Source organism: Mytilus californianus, unplaced genomic scaffold, assembly GCF_021869535.1.
Source record: "Mytilus californianus isolate M0D057914Y unplaced genomic scaffold, xbMytCali1.0.p SCAF_9, whole genome shotgun sequence".
NCBI classification, from domain to species: Eukaryota; Metazoa; Mollusca; class Bivalvia; order Mytilida; family Mytilidae; genus Mytilus; species Mytilus californianus.
Window position 1 is genome coordinate 28,876,281 of NW_026262745.1, and position 19,764 is coordinate 28,896,044.

The 19,764-nt window shown below is 32.7% G+C and overlaps 2 protein-coding genes across 4 annotated transcripts in view; both read right to left on the reverse strand.

The window, feature by feature from the left end:
* The window catches only part of LOC127714090 (heat shock 70 kDa protein 12A-like), a 63,054-nt gene extending 49,164 nt beyond the window's left edge, over positions 1–13,890 (reverse strand). The window contains exon 1 of the mRNA XM_052220046.1: positions 13,051–13,890. Within this exon, the coding sequence (XP_052076006.1) occupies positions 13,051–13,844 (794 nt within the window). The 5' untranslated portion in view covers positions 13,845–13,890. The remainder of the gene's footprint in view (positions 1–13,050) is intronic.
* Positions 1–19,764, reverse strand: part of LOC127714088 (heat shock 70 kDa protein 12B-like) — a 181,878-nt gene that overhangs the window by 121,037 nt on the left and 41,077 nt on the right. The window lies entirely within an intron of this gene.

Below are 19,764 nucleotides of genomic sequence, written 5' to 3' on the forward strand. Positions count from 1 at the left end.
TGGGGACTAACCCTGTATATCATTCAAACCATCTTAGCATGACAAACCAGAATATATATGGTTTAGGGGTGGGGATCTCGACCATTTACAAGATATTAGAACTTTCTCAAATGGCAGGGGGTTGGGATGACCCCTGGGGACTAACCCTGTATATCATTCAAACCATCATAGCGTGACAAACCAGAATATATTTGGTTTAGGGGTGGGTTCTTGACCACTTACAAGATATTAGAACTTTCTTAAATGGCAGGGGGTGGGGTGGCCCCTGGGGACTATCCCTGTATTTCATTTGATGTGCTTTATCATGACAAACCAGAATATATATGGTTTAGGGGTGGGGATCTCAACCATTTACAAGATATTAGAACTTTCTCAAATGGCAGGGGGTCGGGATGACCCCTGGGGACTAACCCTGTATATCATTCAAACCATCTTAGCATGACAAACCAGAATATATATGGTTTAGGGGTGGGGATCTCGACCATTTACAAGATATTAGAACTTTCTCAAATGGCAGGGGGTCGGGATGACCCCTGGGGACTAACCCTGTATATCATTCAAACCATCTTAGCGTGACAAACCAGAATATATATATGGTTTAGGGGTGGGGATCTCGACCATTTAAAAGATATTAGAACTTTCTTAAATGGCAGGGGGTGGGGGTGGCCCCTGGGGACTAACCCTGTATTTTATTTAATGTGCTTTATCATTTAGAACATTTTCAATAAAAAAGATTGTGTCTATCACAAACGGTTTTCAATTTATAATCATTTGAAAATTTAAAACAATAAAATCCCATAGGGTTCTATAGTAAAACCCTCCTTTCTTTTTGACCCTCAAAGTACCCCTTTATGAACCCCAATGCACAAACAAAACCCTGATTGCACCACTAGACATGTTAGTCTAGCATATTGTGAAACCCTAAGTTAATCTGACAAGCGGTTTTGGAGAACGGGTGCGGACAAGTTCAAATTTAAAAGCCGTGGAAGAGGAAGAAGAAGAAGAATAATAATAATAATAATAATAAGAACAGAGCAAAACCAATAAGTCTTCCCAAACTTCGTTTGGGAGACTTAAATATGTCATCTTTAATGATTCCTCATGGGGTTTTTGATTATGTGATTACATGGCCGTTTTTTTTTAGTGATTATTTGATTACTAGACCAAATATTTCATGATTATTTGATTATTTAGGACTGTATTTTAAATTAATTGATTACCAAGTTTAAACAATAAATTTGTGTGTATAGCATACATATAAAATTTGGCTTGAAAGACATTATTTTTTTTCACCTCGCTCCGCTCGGTAAAATTGTTAAGAATTAAGTCCGAAGATTGAACGCGTTTGTCCAGTAATTTTATTAAAATTCATACAAAAAAAGTTATAAAAGTATAACGAAATCAGAGATATATCTTTTAATTAGATTGGTTCGTCTAATTTAGTATTTTTATCTGAAGTAAATTTACTAACTTCTTTAATAAAGGATTTGAACAAGAATGTGTCCATAGTACATGAATGCCCCACTCGCACTATCATTTTTTATGTCCGGTGGACCGTAAATTGCGGTCAGAACTCTAATTTGGCATTAAAATTAGAAAGATCATATCATATGGAACATGTGTACTGAGTTTCAAGTTGATTGGACTTCAACTTCATCAAAAACTACTTTGACCAAAAACATTAACCTGAAGCGGAACAGACGGATGAACGGAAGAACAAACGGACGCACAGACCGAAAAACATAATTCCTATAAATGGGACATACATTCACAAAATGTGCTGAAATTGAATGAAGGTCTTGTAAATCTCAATTAGACCATAACAGGCATATCCAAATAAAGTTCCATGAAGTCACAAACAACTTCCCTCACTTGTAGATCTATTTCCACTACTTCTGCAATATTGTATTTATCAATAATAATATAAATAGAAATTGTATGCATGCAAATTAAAAACGATCAGGGTCATGCAAATCAAAAACAATCAGGGTAAACTTATCAATCCTTTAAATAAACTTATTTTAAAAGGTTACCAGTTGAACACTGTAAATAGATCTTTGAATATTGTTTTTATTGGTATAAATATTAATTTTGTTATCAGTAACTTAAAATTATATTACATATTATTTTTTATACGCATCAAGGTACTACAATCTGTTGATACCTATGATTTGGCATTGCACAAGGTCATGTCTTTCTCTGACTGCTAATGACGTCTTTACACTAAATCCATTGGATGTTGGATGTGTACTGATTGATATTAGTCTTAGATACATGATGTTTGTATTAGTTGTTATTGGCTTTAAACTAGCTGTCAGTACTGCGATTACTCTTAGATATGTACTTTGTGTCCTTTTTTGTTTGTTACGGATGTATAAATACCCTGCCACGTTCGGTCTTTGCTTTTGTTAGATGTTTTTTTCTGTTTTGTATCGATCTGATATGTTAAGCCCTTTTCAACTGATTTTTATAGTTTGTTCTTATGTTGTTCTGTAACAAAACTTGTCCCAGGTTAACGAGAGGGTTGAGCGCTCACTTGCATGTTTAACCCCGCCACATACTGTATGTGCCTGTCCCAAGTTAGGAGCCTGTAGTTCAATGGTTGTCGTTTGTTGATGTCTGTCATATTTGTTTTTCGTTTTATTGTGTTATAAATTAGGCCGTTTTTTCTCAACTGAACTGTTTCATATTATTCATGTCAGAGCCTTTCATAGCCGACTATACCCTACTGGTTTTTTTCTCATTGTTGAAGGTGGTACGGTTGCCTATATATAATTGCTTACATCCACTTCATTTGAACGTTGGGGAGTTGTCACAATCATACCACATCTCCTTATTAAAATGTTGAGGGGGGAATTTGTATTTCTTAGGAAAGTTCCAATGTTTTCCTCCCAGGTCACCCAGTTTTAATTGGATATTTTCTTATTTTGCTGTGCCCTTGGATTTGTGTTTAATGCCAACCAGAGCTTACTGCCTGTTGGTGGGTAGTTGAAGACCATATGGTAAGCTCTAGGTGTCTTTTTGTGTATTGTATATGGTGATTTGGTGATGTCTTCATACCATTGTCCCATTACTTTATATAGACAGCTTATCAGTCAACCATATCTTTCAAAGACGACAAATGGTGGCCAAAGCTCTCCTAGCCTTTTGTATAATCAGGCAAGAAACAAGATATAAACGGACTTTACTTGGTATAAACATGTATATTTAGTAAATTCGTATAAATTCAAGTCAAATTAATACTTCAAAACAACATAAAAATATAAAAGTGTAAAAAAAAATTTTTTTAATACATCTTGATAATATTATTGTGTTTGTGTGTGGCCATGGATAAAGGCATGTTTTTCAGTCTGGGTTAAAAAAAAGTATTGACTTCGGGTATAAATCCCTGCCCCACCCCAGAGAATCAAATGGTTGCTTCCTTGGGAACAATAGAGATTGAAGATGTTGAGAATGAAAATCAGGTAATAATTTTATGTTCTGCGGTGACGTTAAAGGAACACCAATCAGTCAATCGATATTTATGACTATGGCTTCAGTTGTGTAACATTCCTTGTTGTAAAAGTTTTGTGCTTTGTGTAGAGTTATTATGACTTGGAATAGATCTACGATGACTAATGAACGGTCGTGTATGGTTTGGCAATTTTACATGCCTACCGATAAAAAAATTGACAATGGAAATGGGGAATATGTCAAAGAGACAACAACCCGACCAAAGAGCAGACAACAGCCGATGTCCAGATATGATACGATGCTACCGGACATAGAAAAAACTGTCCTTTTTTCATGGAAAATTAAACTGTTACAGCATATTAAAGAATACAAAACTAGCTCTCTTTTCTATAAATACAAATAAAAAGCTGACATGGGTGAGATTAAAGCTAGAAATCCCACTCTCCCAATTCAGTTAAAAAGACCATATATAGATATAAGAAGATGTGGTATGAGTGCCAATGAGACATTTCTCCATCCAAGTCACAATTTGTAAAAGAAAAACCATTATAGGTCAAAGTACGATCTTCAACACGGAGCCTTGGCTCACACCGAACAGCAAGCTACAAAGGGCCCCAAAATGACCAGTGCAAAACCATTCAACCGGAAAACTATGCAACGGTATAATCTATATAATAAACAAGAAACGAGAACACTTATGAACCACATCAACAAACGGCAACTACTGAACATCAGGTTCCTGACTTAGAACAGGTGCAAACTAATGCAGCGGGTTTAAACGTTTTAATAGGTACCAAATTCTTATCCGAAACAATAATGTAACAGGTGACCTTTAATATTGAAGGGCTTAACTTGCACTGAGCCGTGTTTAGGCCCTAAAATATAAAATAAAGAGATGTGCATGTGACAAAATCGCACACAATACATTAAAAAAAATACAAATTATAAATGAACAGGGCATTTATTCCTGTTCTTCATCTTGAAAGTAGCTGGAGGGTCTTCAACGAGGAAAAGAACCATTCATACCCTGAAAACAACAGCCACACACTTGGCTATGTGGTATACAATGTTTTGTTTTATCCTACACCCTGGATTTTTTCTCCAGAAGACCTCAGGTTCCCAGCTTCCCTTTGCACCTAGTGCGGACAAAAGTATTGCCGTAGATTTTTTTTATTAACTTTTCGGTAATGGTGTGGTAGGGTGGGTAGCTGAGGTCTACTTGAGAAAAATCCAGAGTGATGTTCGGCTTAGTCTGTTTTTATAATGTAATAAGCTGGCAAATTATGAAAGCTCATGTCTTAATTGATAGGCATAGAAATAAAAAGAAAACGCATGAAAACCAATAACATTCTACCGGAGACAAAATAACGTTGGTTTAGGCAACTAGTATGATGGTCTGGATGCGTAATTCTTCATTTCTGTATTCTTTGATACTCTTTTCCATTTTTCTCTATTCTTTAATCAGTGTTTCAGGCCATTTTTCTCTATTCTTTATCATGTTTATTTCTTTATACTTTTTGCCAATTATTCTATTCTTTTTATATTTTAACAACCTTCTATTTTTTTTTATTTCTTGGTCCGTTGTCTCTATTATTTATATTTTTTGCCCACTATTCTCTATTCCGTAAACCCCCATCCACACCCAGGCTCTAGTTAAGGTCACCATATAGCTTTCAAAAATAAGCAAAACTAATACCGAGTAGGCTCCGAATGGCAAAATGGTTGAATGCTTATCCCGTTTTGAATTGTGAAATTGCGGAAATTTGTTTTTCAATCAATTGATCAAACAAAACACATTATCGTCCTGAATGTTCGTATAATGGACCTTGGTTATGAATTCTAATCATCTGAGATCAACCTTTCTAAATTTAAAAATAAAGATCACGCACCCTTATTGTTCAGATTGATAAAGTCTTTTGCATCCGTCGACATTATCTTCGATTAAAGATCTGATAACCACAGTGACTGTGCATTTATACTTTAACGACCGGGGCTGTTTTCTTATAAGTTTTTAAAAGTAGTAACCTCCCTTGTTAATGTGATGTTGTAATCAATCTATTTATTTGTACCATCTTTATATAATATTGTATTGTACAATTTAAATTCATGATTCGTTAAATATTCAAATATAATAATTTATTTTTTATTAAAGATATAAACAAGGTAGTTTGAAAGGCTTTGATTCATTTATCACCGTATTTCAATTCAGAAGTCAGGCGGTCTATTTTGTCTACATTATGTTGAAAGAACACCGGGGTGTTTACATTGGCATTATTTACTATCAATGACTGTGAAAGAAGAAAGGAAAACATTGTACATTATAAAATGAGAAATAATTAAAATTAAATACAAAATTCTTGTTTAGTGAAATCAAAAACGAAAAACGGAAACACTTTTGATTTTCATTTTGGTTTTAGAGAAATCAAAAACAAAAAATGAAAACACTTTCGTTTTCCGTTTTGGTTTTAGAGAAATCAAAAACGAAAAATGAAAACACTTTTGTTTTTCGTTTTGGTTTTTGAGAAATCAAAAACGAAAAAGGAAACACTCTCGTTTTTTGTTTTTTTGATTTTGATATTTCAAAATGAAAAACGAATGGACGCAAATTTACACGGACCAGGCCAAAAAATAAACATTTTTTCTTCTCTACTTCGTGAATCTCCTGCGACGGAAAATTTATAGCCCCTTTCTTACTCATGATTATAGATAATAAATATGTATTATTTCTTGCACAGGTATTTCGTTTAGCGGGTACTCGATAAACCATATCTAAAGGATAGTGTACCCTTTTGTTGTTTCAATGAAATTTATAAAAAAAAAATACACAGCCTTTCCCCTTGTACTCCTATATTTGACAATTCGTTACCTAATAAAAAGAGGATAATTGCATGCAGCACATGCAGTGCTTGCAATGATTTTCCTAAAACAAGTATATAAATAGTAGTGGGACATTTAAAGACGTATCGTATCCGTATCTGATACGTTGACGTATCTGCATGTATTATGTTTACATACTTGCTTCTTGTATGTCAAAATTCTGTGTTAATCACATTTATTGCCCTTAAAGTGATGTATCTACGACATATATTTACAGTACCTATAATACAATTATAAAAACATTACATGGACGACACCAGAAGCTAACATTTACACACATTTAACAATCACGTGATTTTCGTGTCAATCTGTATACTTGTATAAATTTTAGCACTCGATATTTGAATCATTAGAACTACCCAGGCGTGAAGTTCAATTACAAAATAAATAAAGTTAAGGATTGTGTACCCTTTTGTTGTTTCAATGCTAAACATATGGACATTTTATAGAAATCCACAGCCTTTCACTTGTCCTCAGGCTCTTATATTTGACAATTCGGTGCGTGTTATATAGAGGATTATTACATGTCGTGCTAGCAATGGTTTTCTTTAAACAAGTTTATCAATAAAGATATTGGTTAAAACAAATAAAAATATGGACCAATTCAAGTACACCTCCTGTAGGGTGCGCTCGACTTTAGTGACTCAGCACGATGAGTTTTGGAATATAAAGTTGTTTATGATTTTTTGTTAAAAACAAACGCTAGCACATCATGGACAAACAAGTAAGTAATCTACGTTTATCTCTGTATTGAAGTTTGTAGGTTTTCTGCAAAAATCTTTGCTTTATTTGCTACAAAATCACTATTTTCTATAAAATACAATAAAACATAGATAATATTTCTTTGAATCAATTTCCTATTGGTATGTGTACGAAATGACAGATCTCTTTTATTCGTTATCTTCGCTGTTTTGCTATTATTTCATCTTATACATTTCGTACTACACAGGACTACAGAAGCGGTTATAAACCGTACGAGAACAATATTTATACACATACTTTATTGCTTGTAAATGAGGATTGTGTCGGATTTATTACTTATACCAATAATAATAAATTTGTAAATTGGCAGGCAATACTTTTTTTCCCAAATATTTAAACTGAAAGAGACCGAAAAAATCTGCATCACCCTTTCCTTATATTTCCCCGCTTTTCCCTATTCTCGAAATCTCTACCACGATTTTGACTCGATCATTAACTACATTTGCATTATTTTTAAAATTCACGCCTGAAAATGATGACGGTTTAAATATCTTTTGTTTAGATATATACGATTATTCATAAATTAAAAACTATCATGTCATAAAAAGAGTGTATTAATGACCGAAAGATATCAAACATAGAAAAAACACATAAACATGTACTATTTAAACACGTAAATGATCATTTAAACAATAACCCATAGATACGTTCAGATACGTCAACGTATCAGATACGGATACGATACGTCTTTAAATGTCCCACTTCTAATAAAGATATTGGTTAAAACAAGTATAAAATGGACTTATTCACATATACCTTCTAGGGTGCGCTCGACTTAAATGACTCAGCATGAGAAGTTTTTGGATTGTACAGGTTGTTTATTACTTTTTGTAGACATTAAAAAGTCATATGAAACGACTTTATTGAAATTTTAATGTTATTGAAATTATTGAACCAATGCATGCATATATACTAAACTTAGTCTTGTGTACACCATTTTCATTCTCAATTTTACGTTTGTTTTATATTTATAACGAATCTATAACATGTTATTGACAAATAATATTTCATTCATTATTGTTGATCGCAAGCTAGTTAACTTTCGAGTTCGTTGACGAAGTTTACCGGATCGTGATATTAGACCTTTTCAACAATTGTCTACACCTACAGTTGAGAACGACTACGACAGGTGAGATATGAAGGGTCGTCTCAAAAATGAAATTTTAAAAAATATAATTGATCGCATATGATTATTTTGATTGCCAATGAGAACTATCCAACATGACGTGTATAAAAGCATTTGTTGTGTACCGTACCTTATTTTGTTTATTAAGTATTTGCTTATCAAAATTAAACTTATTTTTGAATTGACTATGAGGAAAAGGAAGGACTTCAATGTTTCATTTCTTTTAGATGTCGAGTTGGAAAATGAAAAAAAACAAACAAACAAAAAACAAACAAACCTGTATTTTGTAGTAGATGTTTAATTAATCATTGTTTTATGTCTGACGACTAGGGCGGTACATGTTTTTTACAATATCTGTTAATTTTGGCTTCGGATGCCTCAACGTACTCATTACTTTATTTCTTTTTAATTCACCAATTTAATCTTCAACTTGAAATCGATATTGAGCGACAATGTAATTTAACTTTTGAGTCTTTCTCTTTAAATTATCCTACTTACTGTGCCGTCGCTAGACCTGCTCCACGGCAACCAGATGCCGTAGCTGACCAGAGAGAGAGGAGGAAGCTGATTAATTGCCTCGCCCTAAATAACCTCATTCGCGAGAATCAGCTGGAGTACAATAAATTCACAACAAAATAGATACAAAGATTTTGAAAGGCCCTTGGTGTCTCTTTTGATTCAAAGTCAGATTCAAATCGTAATCTTCTTTTTTTTTTTCGTTTTCTTGCTATTTTTATGTCTTCCGCAGTAGAAAATAAAATCACACAACGCAACATATAAAACAGACATTCAGATTGACACATGGTCTGTATTTTGGTTAAAGACCCCCATCCCAAACCCAAAAAAGGGGAAAAAAGGAAAATAAGTTACTATCTTTGATTGAATAAACAGGAAATAAATATGAGAGCGAAGCAAAATTTCAAAATATTAAATTGTAAACTAAAAATTCTATTGTGACAAAAACTTACCAATTGTAATGACTTCTTTGTTCAGGAATTGTTTCGTGCGTATAAAACATGCGGAGGGGTTTTACTAGTATAATTGGATCTTAACCTCCCCTATGTATGGTCAGAGATGAAATTTAAAAACCATTATGTATGGGGGAAAAAGAATATAAGGAAGAAAACCAAAGCTATGTCCTGAAAAGGGAAGGGTAAGCAGTTTTCGCTTCTTACAAGACACACGAAGGTCATTTTTCGGGAACAGGGAAAGGAATCTAAGACAAAGGGACAGGTTATGTTGTCTTTCGGGACACGGACAACCTATAACGGTCAATCAGTCCAATAAGACACTGCAATGACAAGAAGCTATGTTGAGATATAAATATCATACGCATCACTGAAGAGACAATACTTGTCAAAATGCGCATGTGGCGCGGACTTGAAAAAATGATGCCTTTGATGTTTCCAGTTCATTAAGGAAACACATCACCTTTAACATAGTATCTTGAAGCGGAGTAGTCACTCGTAATTAAATTATCGATGTAGCCTTTTCCCTTGATCTTTAAACCAATAGGCGTTTACCCCTCCCAAAATTGAATGTGTACAACAAGTGACGTGAAGATCGGTTGAGAAACGCAAACTCTAACGGACGGACTGACAGTCCTGTTACAATATAATAATGTGATAAGTGATTGCCAATGAAACAACTATCCACCAAAGTTGTAATGAAGTGAATGTAAGAAATTATTGAGAAACGCAAACTCTAACGGACGGACTGACAGTCCTGTTACAATATAATAATGTGATAAGTGATTGCCAATGAAACAACTATCCACCAAAGTTGTAATGAAGTGAATGTAAGAAATTATAGGCAACCGTACGGCCTTCAACAATGAGAAATCCCATACCGTATAGTCGGCTATAAAAGGGCCCCGACATGAAAAATATGAAACAATTCAATTGAGAAAACTAACGGCCTAATCTATATCAAAACAATTTAAGAAAAACAAATATGACAGACATGAACCAACGACAACCACTGAACTACAGGCTCCCGCTGACTTGGGACAAGCAAATAAAGAATGTGGCAGGGTTAAACATTTTTGTGAGTGCTCAACCCTCCCCTAACTTGGGAAATGGTGTAACAGCACAACATAAGAACCAACTATAAATATGTTCCTTCCACAAATTTCATAAATAGCATTACAAAAACGATAAAATATTCTGATCCCCAATTTGATGAAAAAAAATATTGTGGTCAAGCAGATGTAAAAAAAATATTTTGAATCCAGATTTTCCTCATACCTTATAGTGTTAAATTTTGAAGAAAAAAAATTAGATTGATAGCGTCGAAAAACTAAAAAAAAATGTTCGAGTAACCCCCCTTAAAGTTAAATGGTTGCTCCCTAAATACTCACATAAAAGTGGGTCTCATTGGGGTCTAAGCGTGACTCGGGATTGCCGATTTTTTGTAAGCGTGACACGTGAAAGTCAAATTATTGTGCCGTGAAAACGGGAAATGAAGTCTAGCGGGACACAGGAAATTACAAAAAAATGAGAATTGCTTACGTACATAGTGTAAGCGGGATACGGGAATCTGACAAAACAGTAAGCGGGATCCGGGATCAGAACCCCCCAATGAGACCCCCATAAAATTTAACAAGATAAAAACTTAAAAAGGCAGATGACAATGTGACATAATTGCAGTAATTATTTCCTTGAAAGTTTAATAAATTCAACGTAAAATGTTGTATAAATACATTTATTAATTAACTTCACTGTTATTGGACTTAATATGATGAAAACTGCCTATGCAATATAAAGGTGTCAACTCGGCCAATACAGAATAACTCGGCCAATATAGATTTTTTTTCTGTATTGGCCGAGTTCTGATCCGGCCAATACAGGATTTCGGAACGTCTCTAGTTTTTAGATCGAAAGTCACGATAAACACAAACTGAAAGTAAACAGTTGTTTGGAAGACGCAGTTTTCATTTACTCACCATAAACATGCTGAAACGTTCAGTATGGCATATATTTCAGGCTTAAGACGGTCACATTCATTTAAAAAGCATTTTGAAAGCAGACGATGGAATTATTTCAGGTTTGGGAAACGAGTAGATTATCACAAAGTTCATTTCTTGTCGACCTCATAATTTCACGATGGTACAAATCGATTTACTGTTTAGTTTCGCTTCTCATGTTTTGTAAACTGTCATTTATTTTTAAACCCGAACCAGGCATATGCATTCTGTCAATAATTCAATATCGGTATATTTTTGAAGATTTGGAAAATATAAAGGATTTTCTTTGAAAAGAAATCACGTTCACTTGTTTTGTAGTAAAACTTAGCCATTCAAGTATACAAAACATAATAAACTGTTTTTTTTTTAATTTGAAGTTTCGCATGACTTTAAACACTAACATTTTATGGGCAAAGAAGTGAGAAATCTATGTTAACAATTTTATAAAGAAAATCTCTGTACTTAAGTCTGTGTTTTTTGTTGTTGCAAACATCTTGGCTTTACGAGTCACCATTTTTTTTAAATGAATTAAAATATGTAACAGCATTGGTTTGAACAATGTTTTCCTTTGGTATATGTAAAAAAGGCATTTCACTTTTATTCTGTTTTTTAATGGTTTGATATTGTTGCTCTTTGAAATTGTCGTAATACGTGACCGGCCTGCAGAATTAGATAATGCTTCATATATGATAATGTATATATATGTTCACAAAAGTCTATAACTCTATTATATTTATTATCAACTAAATTTTAAATAAATCATCAACTCAGATTTCAATTCTTTTTCGTGTATAATTTCATGTTCATTATATTTATAGGAAAAAAATAAATATTCGTAAAAAATAAGCATGGTAATAGCTAATATTTTCTTACTTATTATTTTTTTAGTTATTCTCTATCATTTTTTTAATCATTATTCACAATTAAAGAAAATATGTTCACTTATGATAGTCATACATGTAAGAGCATCATAGTATGACTATCTTTGGACAGCTTTTGTTTACATTCTATGACATACCATATGATAATCATAAGATGGTCATTAAATTTGTCCTAGATATCTCATTTCATGTCTTAGGATACTTTCAAAACCCAGGCCCCTAAACTTTTCACCAATCTTCCTGCTTATTTTTCAGAAGAAATGCCTAAGCCTAGTAATGCATTCCCAATTGAGTGCAAGCTTGTAATAGCGAGTACGAATTAGGCAAAAAGGGTTTATTCTTCTACTTAAACTCATCATTAGCTGGAAATTGTGTACGCCAGACGTGCGTTTTGTCTACTAAGACTCACCAGTGGCGCTCAAATCGAAAACTTTAAAAAGGCGAAATAAAATACGCAGTTGAAGAGCATTGAGGATCCAAAACTCGAGAAGGTTTTGACGAAAAAAACATATATTCCTGTGGTAGAAATGTCTTAGTATTTCAAAAGAATCAAATGTTCGTGAACAGTTAATTTATAATTATGACCATATCAGTTATAATTCATGTCAACACTAAAGTGCTGACTACTGGGCTGGTGATACCATCGGGTAGGAAACGTTGTTAACATATTTCCACGGGCATTTCGTTTAACGGGTACCCTCTACTAGCAGGGATCTATTACAAACTTAGAATATTGCAAATTTCAAATGACCTCTTGATTTGTGTTTATCAATAAAATGTTTTCGTAACTGAGTTAATTAAAAATTCCCATTTATTCATAAAAATTATATTGTAAATGCTCGTATAGGATTGTTGCACACGGTTCTGTAGCAATGAAATTGGAAAAAAAGGTAAACTGTCTCCACCTACAACGGTTATTTTCAAATGACTTTTGTTTCGAAAATTTTGGCATAATCTGTTGAAATTAATATAATTAATATACAAACCTCAAATTAAACTGATTTTCAATTCGTTCAATAACTGAATCTACAAAACCATCTGTTTTTAAAGGTTTTATCTCCTTTGGTTCTTCAGGAGGAGAGATGTCATCTAGCGATTCAAATTCTTTCGCGAGAGATTTCTGGTTAAGAAAGAATGTGACATCAAGTTTATCTCTCAAAATCTGCTCGTACCTTTCATGTAAAGAACTATATTCACTGCATGATTTTTCCAACTTCGCCACATTGTTTAACAATTGTTTTTTCTCCTGCACAAGAAAGTCTGATGCATCTGTCAAGTTTGTTTGGGTTTCTGTTTCTATTATTCTAACCAAATCTTTCGAAACTACATTTATTTCTGTGATAAAGTTATCGGTACCAGTCTGCAGATTTGTTTGCTTCGTTGTTTTAAAATCATCAATCAAATCTGATAAATTTTTAATGTTATCTTTGATCTGTTCAAGACGATTCTTTACATCTCCACGTGCAGTCGCAGCAACTTCCGCTATGTCCGTAAATGAATGTCCTTTGTGGACAGACGTAACACACTGAACGCATATTAGACATTCGCAGTCCCGACAATAATAAGCAAATTCGAGGTCGTGATCTTCACAAACAAGTGTAAGCATGAGTGTGGATCGATCAACACATTGCGAATCCGTGACTGTATGTCGTTTGGTTGCCGGAAATTTTTCATGCCACGAATTACATGATTGACAAAGGAAATGGTGGCACTCATAGCAAAAAACTTTTGCGATGTCTTCCTTACAAATGTTACATTTTGGCGCAGGTGCTTGTGCCATTTCATTGCTTTCATACAGGAAGTAAATAGTTAAAACTGTTGACAACATGGCGTCTAAGGCTATTTAAATTGGTTCACTTTGAATAAGTTACGTTCATATTTAAATAAAGAGAATAAACAACGAGATCGTTATTCAAGCCCATTTAGGACCTCCCAAAAATATAATTTGAATTCGAAATCACGAATTTAAATCGTTATCACGAATTGCATAATTCGTTATAACAGATTAAATTTGTGATAACGAATTGATGGTAATCGTTATAACAGATTATGTAATTCGTTATTACGAATTAAATTCGTTATCACATTTTTTTGTAATTTGTGACAACGAATTAAAATCGTTATAACGAATTGTATAATTGGTTATAACCGATTGTATTCGTTCTAACAAATTTGTGGAATTATTATCACAGTTTTTTTGTAATTTGTGATTTCGGATTAAAAATCATTATCACAAATTTTTAGCTCACCTGGTCACAGGGTTAAGTTGGCTTTTCTTCTCAATTTGCGCCCGTCGCTGTTCATTAACTTTTTCGAAAAACTTCTTCACTGAAACTTTTTGGTCAAAAGTGAAATAAACTTAACCGCAATCAATTTAATTTTAACGAGTTTTATTTGAAAAATTAGCAAAAGAGATTGGACACTTAATTAGGAATATTGTTTGTTTTTTGTTTTGTAAATGGGCGCTAAATGGGCACAACTCAAGAGCGGTAACAGTGACGCCACCCAATTTCAAACTTGATCTGTGTTTTGTGTTGATAGGTATTGTGTAGTAGTTCAATAACATTTGGTTGAGGCAAACTAAAATTAGAGAACGGAAACGACAGATTTAGAACTAAGTCTTTCAACGGTCCATTTGTAAAGGGACATAACTCAAGAACGGTAAAAGTGACGCCATTCAATTTCAAATTTGATCTGTGTTTTGTGGTAATAAGCATAGTGTATAATTAAAATTTATAACATTTGGTTGAGGCAAACTAAAGTTAGAGAACGGAAACCAGTTTTATGAACGTACGCGACGGACTGACTGGACTGACGGACAAGACCTATACTTTATGCCCCCACTGCCTAGCGGCGGGGGCATACAAAATGTGTTTAATGCTCATAATTCGTAATCGATACATTTTTATTCATTATTTTTTATTTAGTTAAAAGTCTTTTTAGACCGGCTATTTCTTTCGTGTGTATCGCCAATGAATATATTTTACACAGAGTCAACAGAAGTAGTTTCGGCATATGGTTTAACGAAGTGTAAACCCAAGAATCTAACAGAGCAATCACGTTCACGTATTTGTTGATTTGCTTATAATTTTAGAATTATTTGATAATGACAAAAACATATTAGGATTGCATGTAATTAAAAAAAATTACACTCCTATTATGTTTTCTTAACTATTTTATATTATTTACATATCAACAAATGCTAGATTTTCATTCCTAGGTTTACACTTCGATAAACCATGTTTGCGAAACTACTTTCGTTGCCTCTGTGTAAAATGTATCCATGTGCGATACACACCAATGACATTCACCGCTCTAAAAAGACTTTTATATAAGGAATAAAAAATATATCGGTCAAGAAATATGAGGATTAGATACATTTTTTTTCTAGAGAGTTTTGGTGTGTAAACTAGGTCACTGGCTAATAATATTAGTTATCTTGGTGTAATCAGGGGTGTACAGAATTTTACACCGTTGTTGAAAATTCATACACCCTGAGGCGCAGCGACGGTGTAAAATTCCGTACACCCCTGATTACACCAAGATAACGAATTTATTTCCTTTACACATTTTTAAACCGGGATGTAAAAATTGAAAAATGCTAATGAAAAATTTCCAGTGTAACATTTTTCAACGTCGATGTTGCTGCGCATTGTTAAATACTTTTTTTTATTTATTTTTGGGAAATTCAGAATTTTTTTGTGTTCTTTCGAATTTTCGGGAAAAAAAATAAAAAAAAAAAATTTTTTTAACAAATTTTTGTCCTCAAATTTATTCATTTTTTATTTTTTATTTTTTTTTGACATTTTATTTATTTTATTTTTTTTTTGACATTTTATTTTTTTTCTATATTTTGGCAAAATTTAATTTTTAAAATTTTTTGGCATAATTTTATTTATCCCGGGTGAACAAGGGTGGGGTGTTATTTACACCGGGGTAATTAACCAATCAGATTGCAGTATTTATGCTGCATAAGAAATAAACTTACATATCAGTTTGTGATTTAACCCATTCGTTTACACGACAAAAACTTTTAGTTTGAGTGTTTCTGTGTTTATAATTGTACATTGAGAAGGCCCCACTAATGTTGTTTCAGTTTGTGTCCAATCCCTTTTGCTAATTTTGCAAATAAAATGCGTGACAACTAAATTGATTGTGGTCAAGTTTGTTTCACTTTGGCCAAAAGGTTTCTGTGAAGAAGATTTTTTTTAAAGTAATGAACAGCGACGAGCGCAAAGTGAAGAGAAAAGCTCACTTAAGCCTGTGGGTCAAGTGAGCTAAAAATCTGTGAAAATGAATTTTCATCCGAAATAACAAATTACAATAAAAACTGTGATAACTTATTCCACAAATTCGTTATAACGAATATAATCCGTTATAACCAATTATACAATTCGTTATAACGATTTTAATTCGTGATTTCGAATTCAAATTATATTTTAGGAATGTCCTAAATGGGCTTCCGTATTTTTTGTTAAAAGACGATATTTTAAAACAAATTTCACAAAATTTAGAAAGTCTTATAACAACAACACTTTAGGGACTGCTGCAGAAAATTTATTGATCTACATGTTTCAGTCCCTAAAGTGTTGTTGTTATAAGACTTTCTATATTTTATGTGCTTTATCATACCGACCCTGCATACCCGAGGTATCAACTTCAGGGACTCTATCGTACTACAGATTCACCAGGCGTTGGTTCACTTTTCGTTTGAAATTTCATAAAAGATCAACCATTGTACTAGTTACAACAAATCCAAAGTTGAATTGATCATTGTCAGCAGTAACCCAGGTAGCACAAAAACATTTTATTGATATCTTTAAAATATATTGCAAAATGTCACAAAAATATCATTCAAAAATATTTTTTTGACGTGAAATGTATGGCTGTACTCATGTGAATAGCATATTTTCTGCAGATATTTGTTCTGAATGTATAAAGAACATTATTTTTAAATATCTTGATTTTATATTTAAATAACATAATTTTGATATCATTCAGTGTCAATTGAAAATATCCAGACAACATATATATCAAACGTTATCCAAAAATATCCTTTTCATGTTTATAATATGTTTTATGGATGTCTACAAAATGTTTTTAAAATATCAGAGGCAAGTTTAGGTAGAAATATTTCTTGAAAATGTAAATTGCATATTTCAACAATGTTTTATGGATGTCTTCCCAATATTCTTAAAATATCTTGGTAGTATATTTGTTAAAAACATTATATAAATATTCAAACAATGTTTTATGTTCAGGCCAACTCTCAGCTTGCAAATATATCGTGCATATTTAGACTAACATTTATCAGCTCTCCTCCAGGGCACCTGTTTCTTGTTCTATCATTATATGTAATGTAATGTAGACTGTTTGTTTTGTTTGCAATGCGATTGTTTTTCTCCGACTTACAAGTGGATATTTGAATTTTCGTTTGATATTTTTCAGACTCTTTCAAACAATTAAGAGCAGTCAAAGCATGACATGTGTGTACTGCCAACACAAAAGCATTGATAGAATAGCTTATTCATATGACAGGACTTAATTATGACTGTCAATGAATATTGAATTTTCCTGAATAGCATTTTAACATTTTATTAATTAGTCAGAATCTGTATTTTCTACTGCAAGCCTCCTCCTCTTGTTTGCTTTCTGAAGAAGAAAAAAATACATAAATGTTTAAACGTAATTGAGATTTAAGCTTTAAAGCCGATATTAATTCAAACTTGATTTTTTTTTTTCTAACATTATGACAAAGATTTTATTATAATAATTAGATTACAGGTATGCCGTTATTTTGATTATGATATGGATTCAGGAAACAGAACTATGTCAAAAAACGTTCTAACTAATTAATAATTCAAGTGAAAAAATACAAAGTCAAATCTAAATCAAAGTGACACTTAGCATTAACGGTAATATTAAACATTTAATGCATATATATATCTGCGAATTTCAAATCCGATGTAGCATAAAGGATGGCTATTATGTTACTTACTTAAAGTAATTCATTCTGGGCTATCAAATGGTAGAATGCATTTTGTCCCATCTCCATTTCCATGCATTTTGTAGCCAGAATATTTTCAATGATTACTACTATTCCTTTTGCACTCTGATTTAATTTGTCTTCTGTAGTACTCAAATGCCTGACCTATAAATTTATATGAGAATGTAAAATTGTATATTAAAAAGAAAATCTACTTCAAGTAATTCATACACGAATCTGTCTGCAAATTTGTATAGACTTTTCCGTTTAGAAATATCCCAAAGCGGGATATTTTTTTTTACATTTTCCCCCCTTTTTTCACATATACATGCCGTTTCATTTTGTTTTATATTTAACTTTTGATGCAGTTCACTTTTTCATGATTTCGTAATGTTTAATTATAAAACGGCATACATATAATTTAATTTATCTTTACCTTTAAAATGGTTGTTATCTCTAATTAGAACTTTAGTGCAGGATTAAAAGAGAACACATTTGAGCTGCATCGAATATGCTGTAAGTTTAACATCCACATCTGTGAAATTTCGAGCGTTTGTCGTTTTCACGAATGTGTTTTATTCGGTCAGTGGCATGAAATACAATTGTTTTATATTTCTCTGATTCGTTGTACGATTAGTTAAATATTGAAATCCCTGGTCTCATTCTTCCACTACGTATAAACATTTCATAAGCGATGAAAATCAAGAACGATAATCGATTTACACCAGAAGAAAAAAATGTTGTAAAATGATCTGTAATGCATAACCGCACAATAATTCCCCTTAAAGTTAGGTTATAAACTATGATATCAGAAGTTTTCCCCATAAATTGGACAAAAGGTCACAGAACTAAATCAAGAGAAATCTCAATATTCCGTTACAAAATTTTTCAAGTTTTCAACTTAAATGTTTTTCTTTATGTGTATTGCACTTGTTAAATAGTAGGACAAAACTTGGAAAGAAAGTCAGCACCAATTTGTTGTTAGCCCTTTCCCCCTTTTTATTGTAAACATTTATCTTGGCTGATCATTCTGTTTGCATGAGTGAAGCCTCTATTTATTATTTTTCCGTTGCATTTACTAGGTTGCCAGTAATTGTAATATCATTAGTGGAAAAGTTTGCTTAAATCTGAAAGCTTGGTTCAAGGCAATACTTTGTGTACAGCATTTTGAATGTATATAAATTATTGTATATTTCGTTGGGCTCACAGTACAAGCCGTCTGCCATGATTCCATCTCTTACTTGCGTAGTGTAGTGATACATTCGGTGACCTAACAGACAAAGATTTCATTTGTAGATTATATCGAGGATTTGGCGCTTTTGCTATGTTGAACCAGAGACATATATACACATATGTCTCTGGTTGAACTGAAAAATATAGTTTGCTTTCGGATTTATCCCACTTCATGTCAACGTCGTCAATAAACAGAACCAAGAGATAATGTGTTTTTATAAATACTTGACAGGAAAGAAAACTTCGCAACCTTTCCTCGTCACGAACCAATATACAGACCTAGTTTTAAGAAGGTTATTCATCAACTGATTATTTTAAAATTTATATGCAACCCCTAAATAAACTATTATATTTGACAATAAACATATGAATTTAACGAAACGCAAAAAGAGCGATCCTTTTTTTTTTTTACATTCTATTCGTAAAAGATCCACGATCAAGTAACACGCTTTCATTGATTTCTCTTTTATGTTAATTCGTA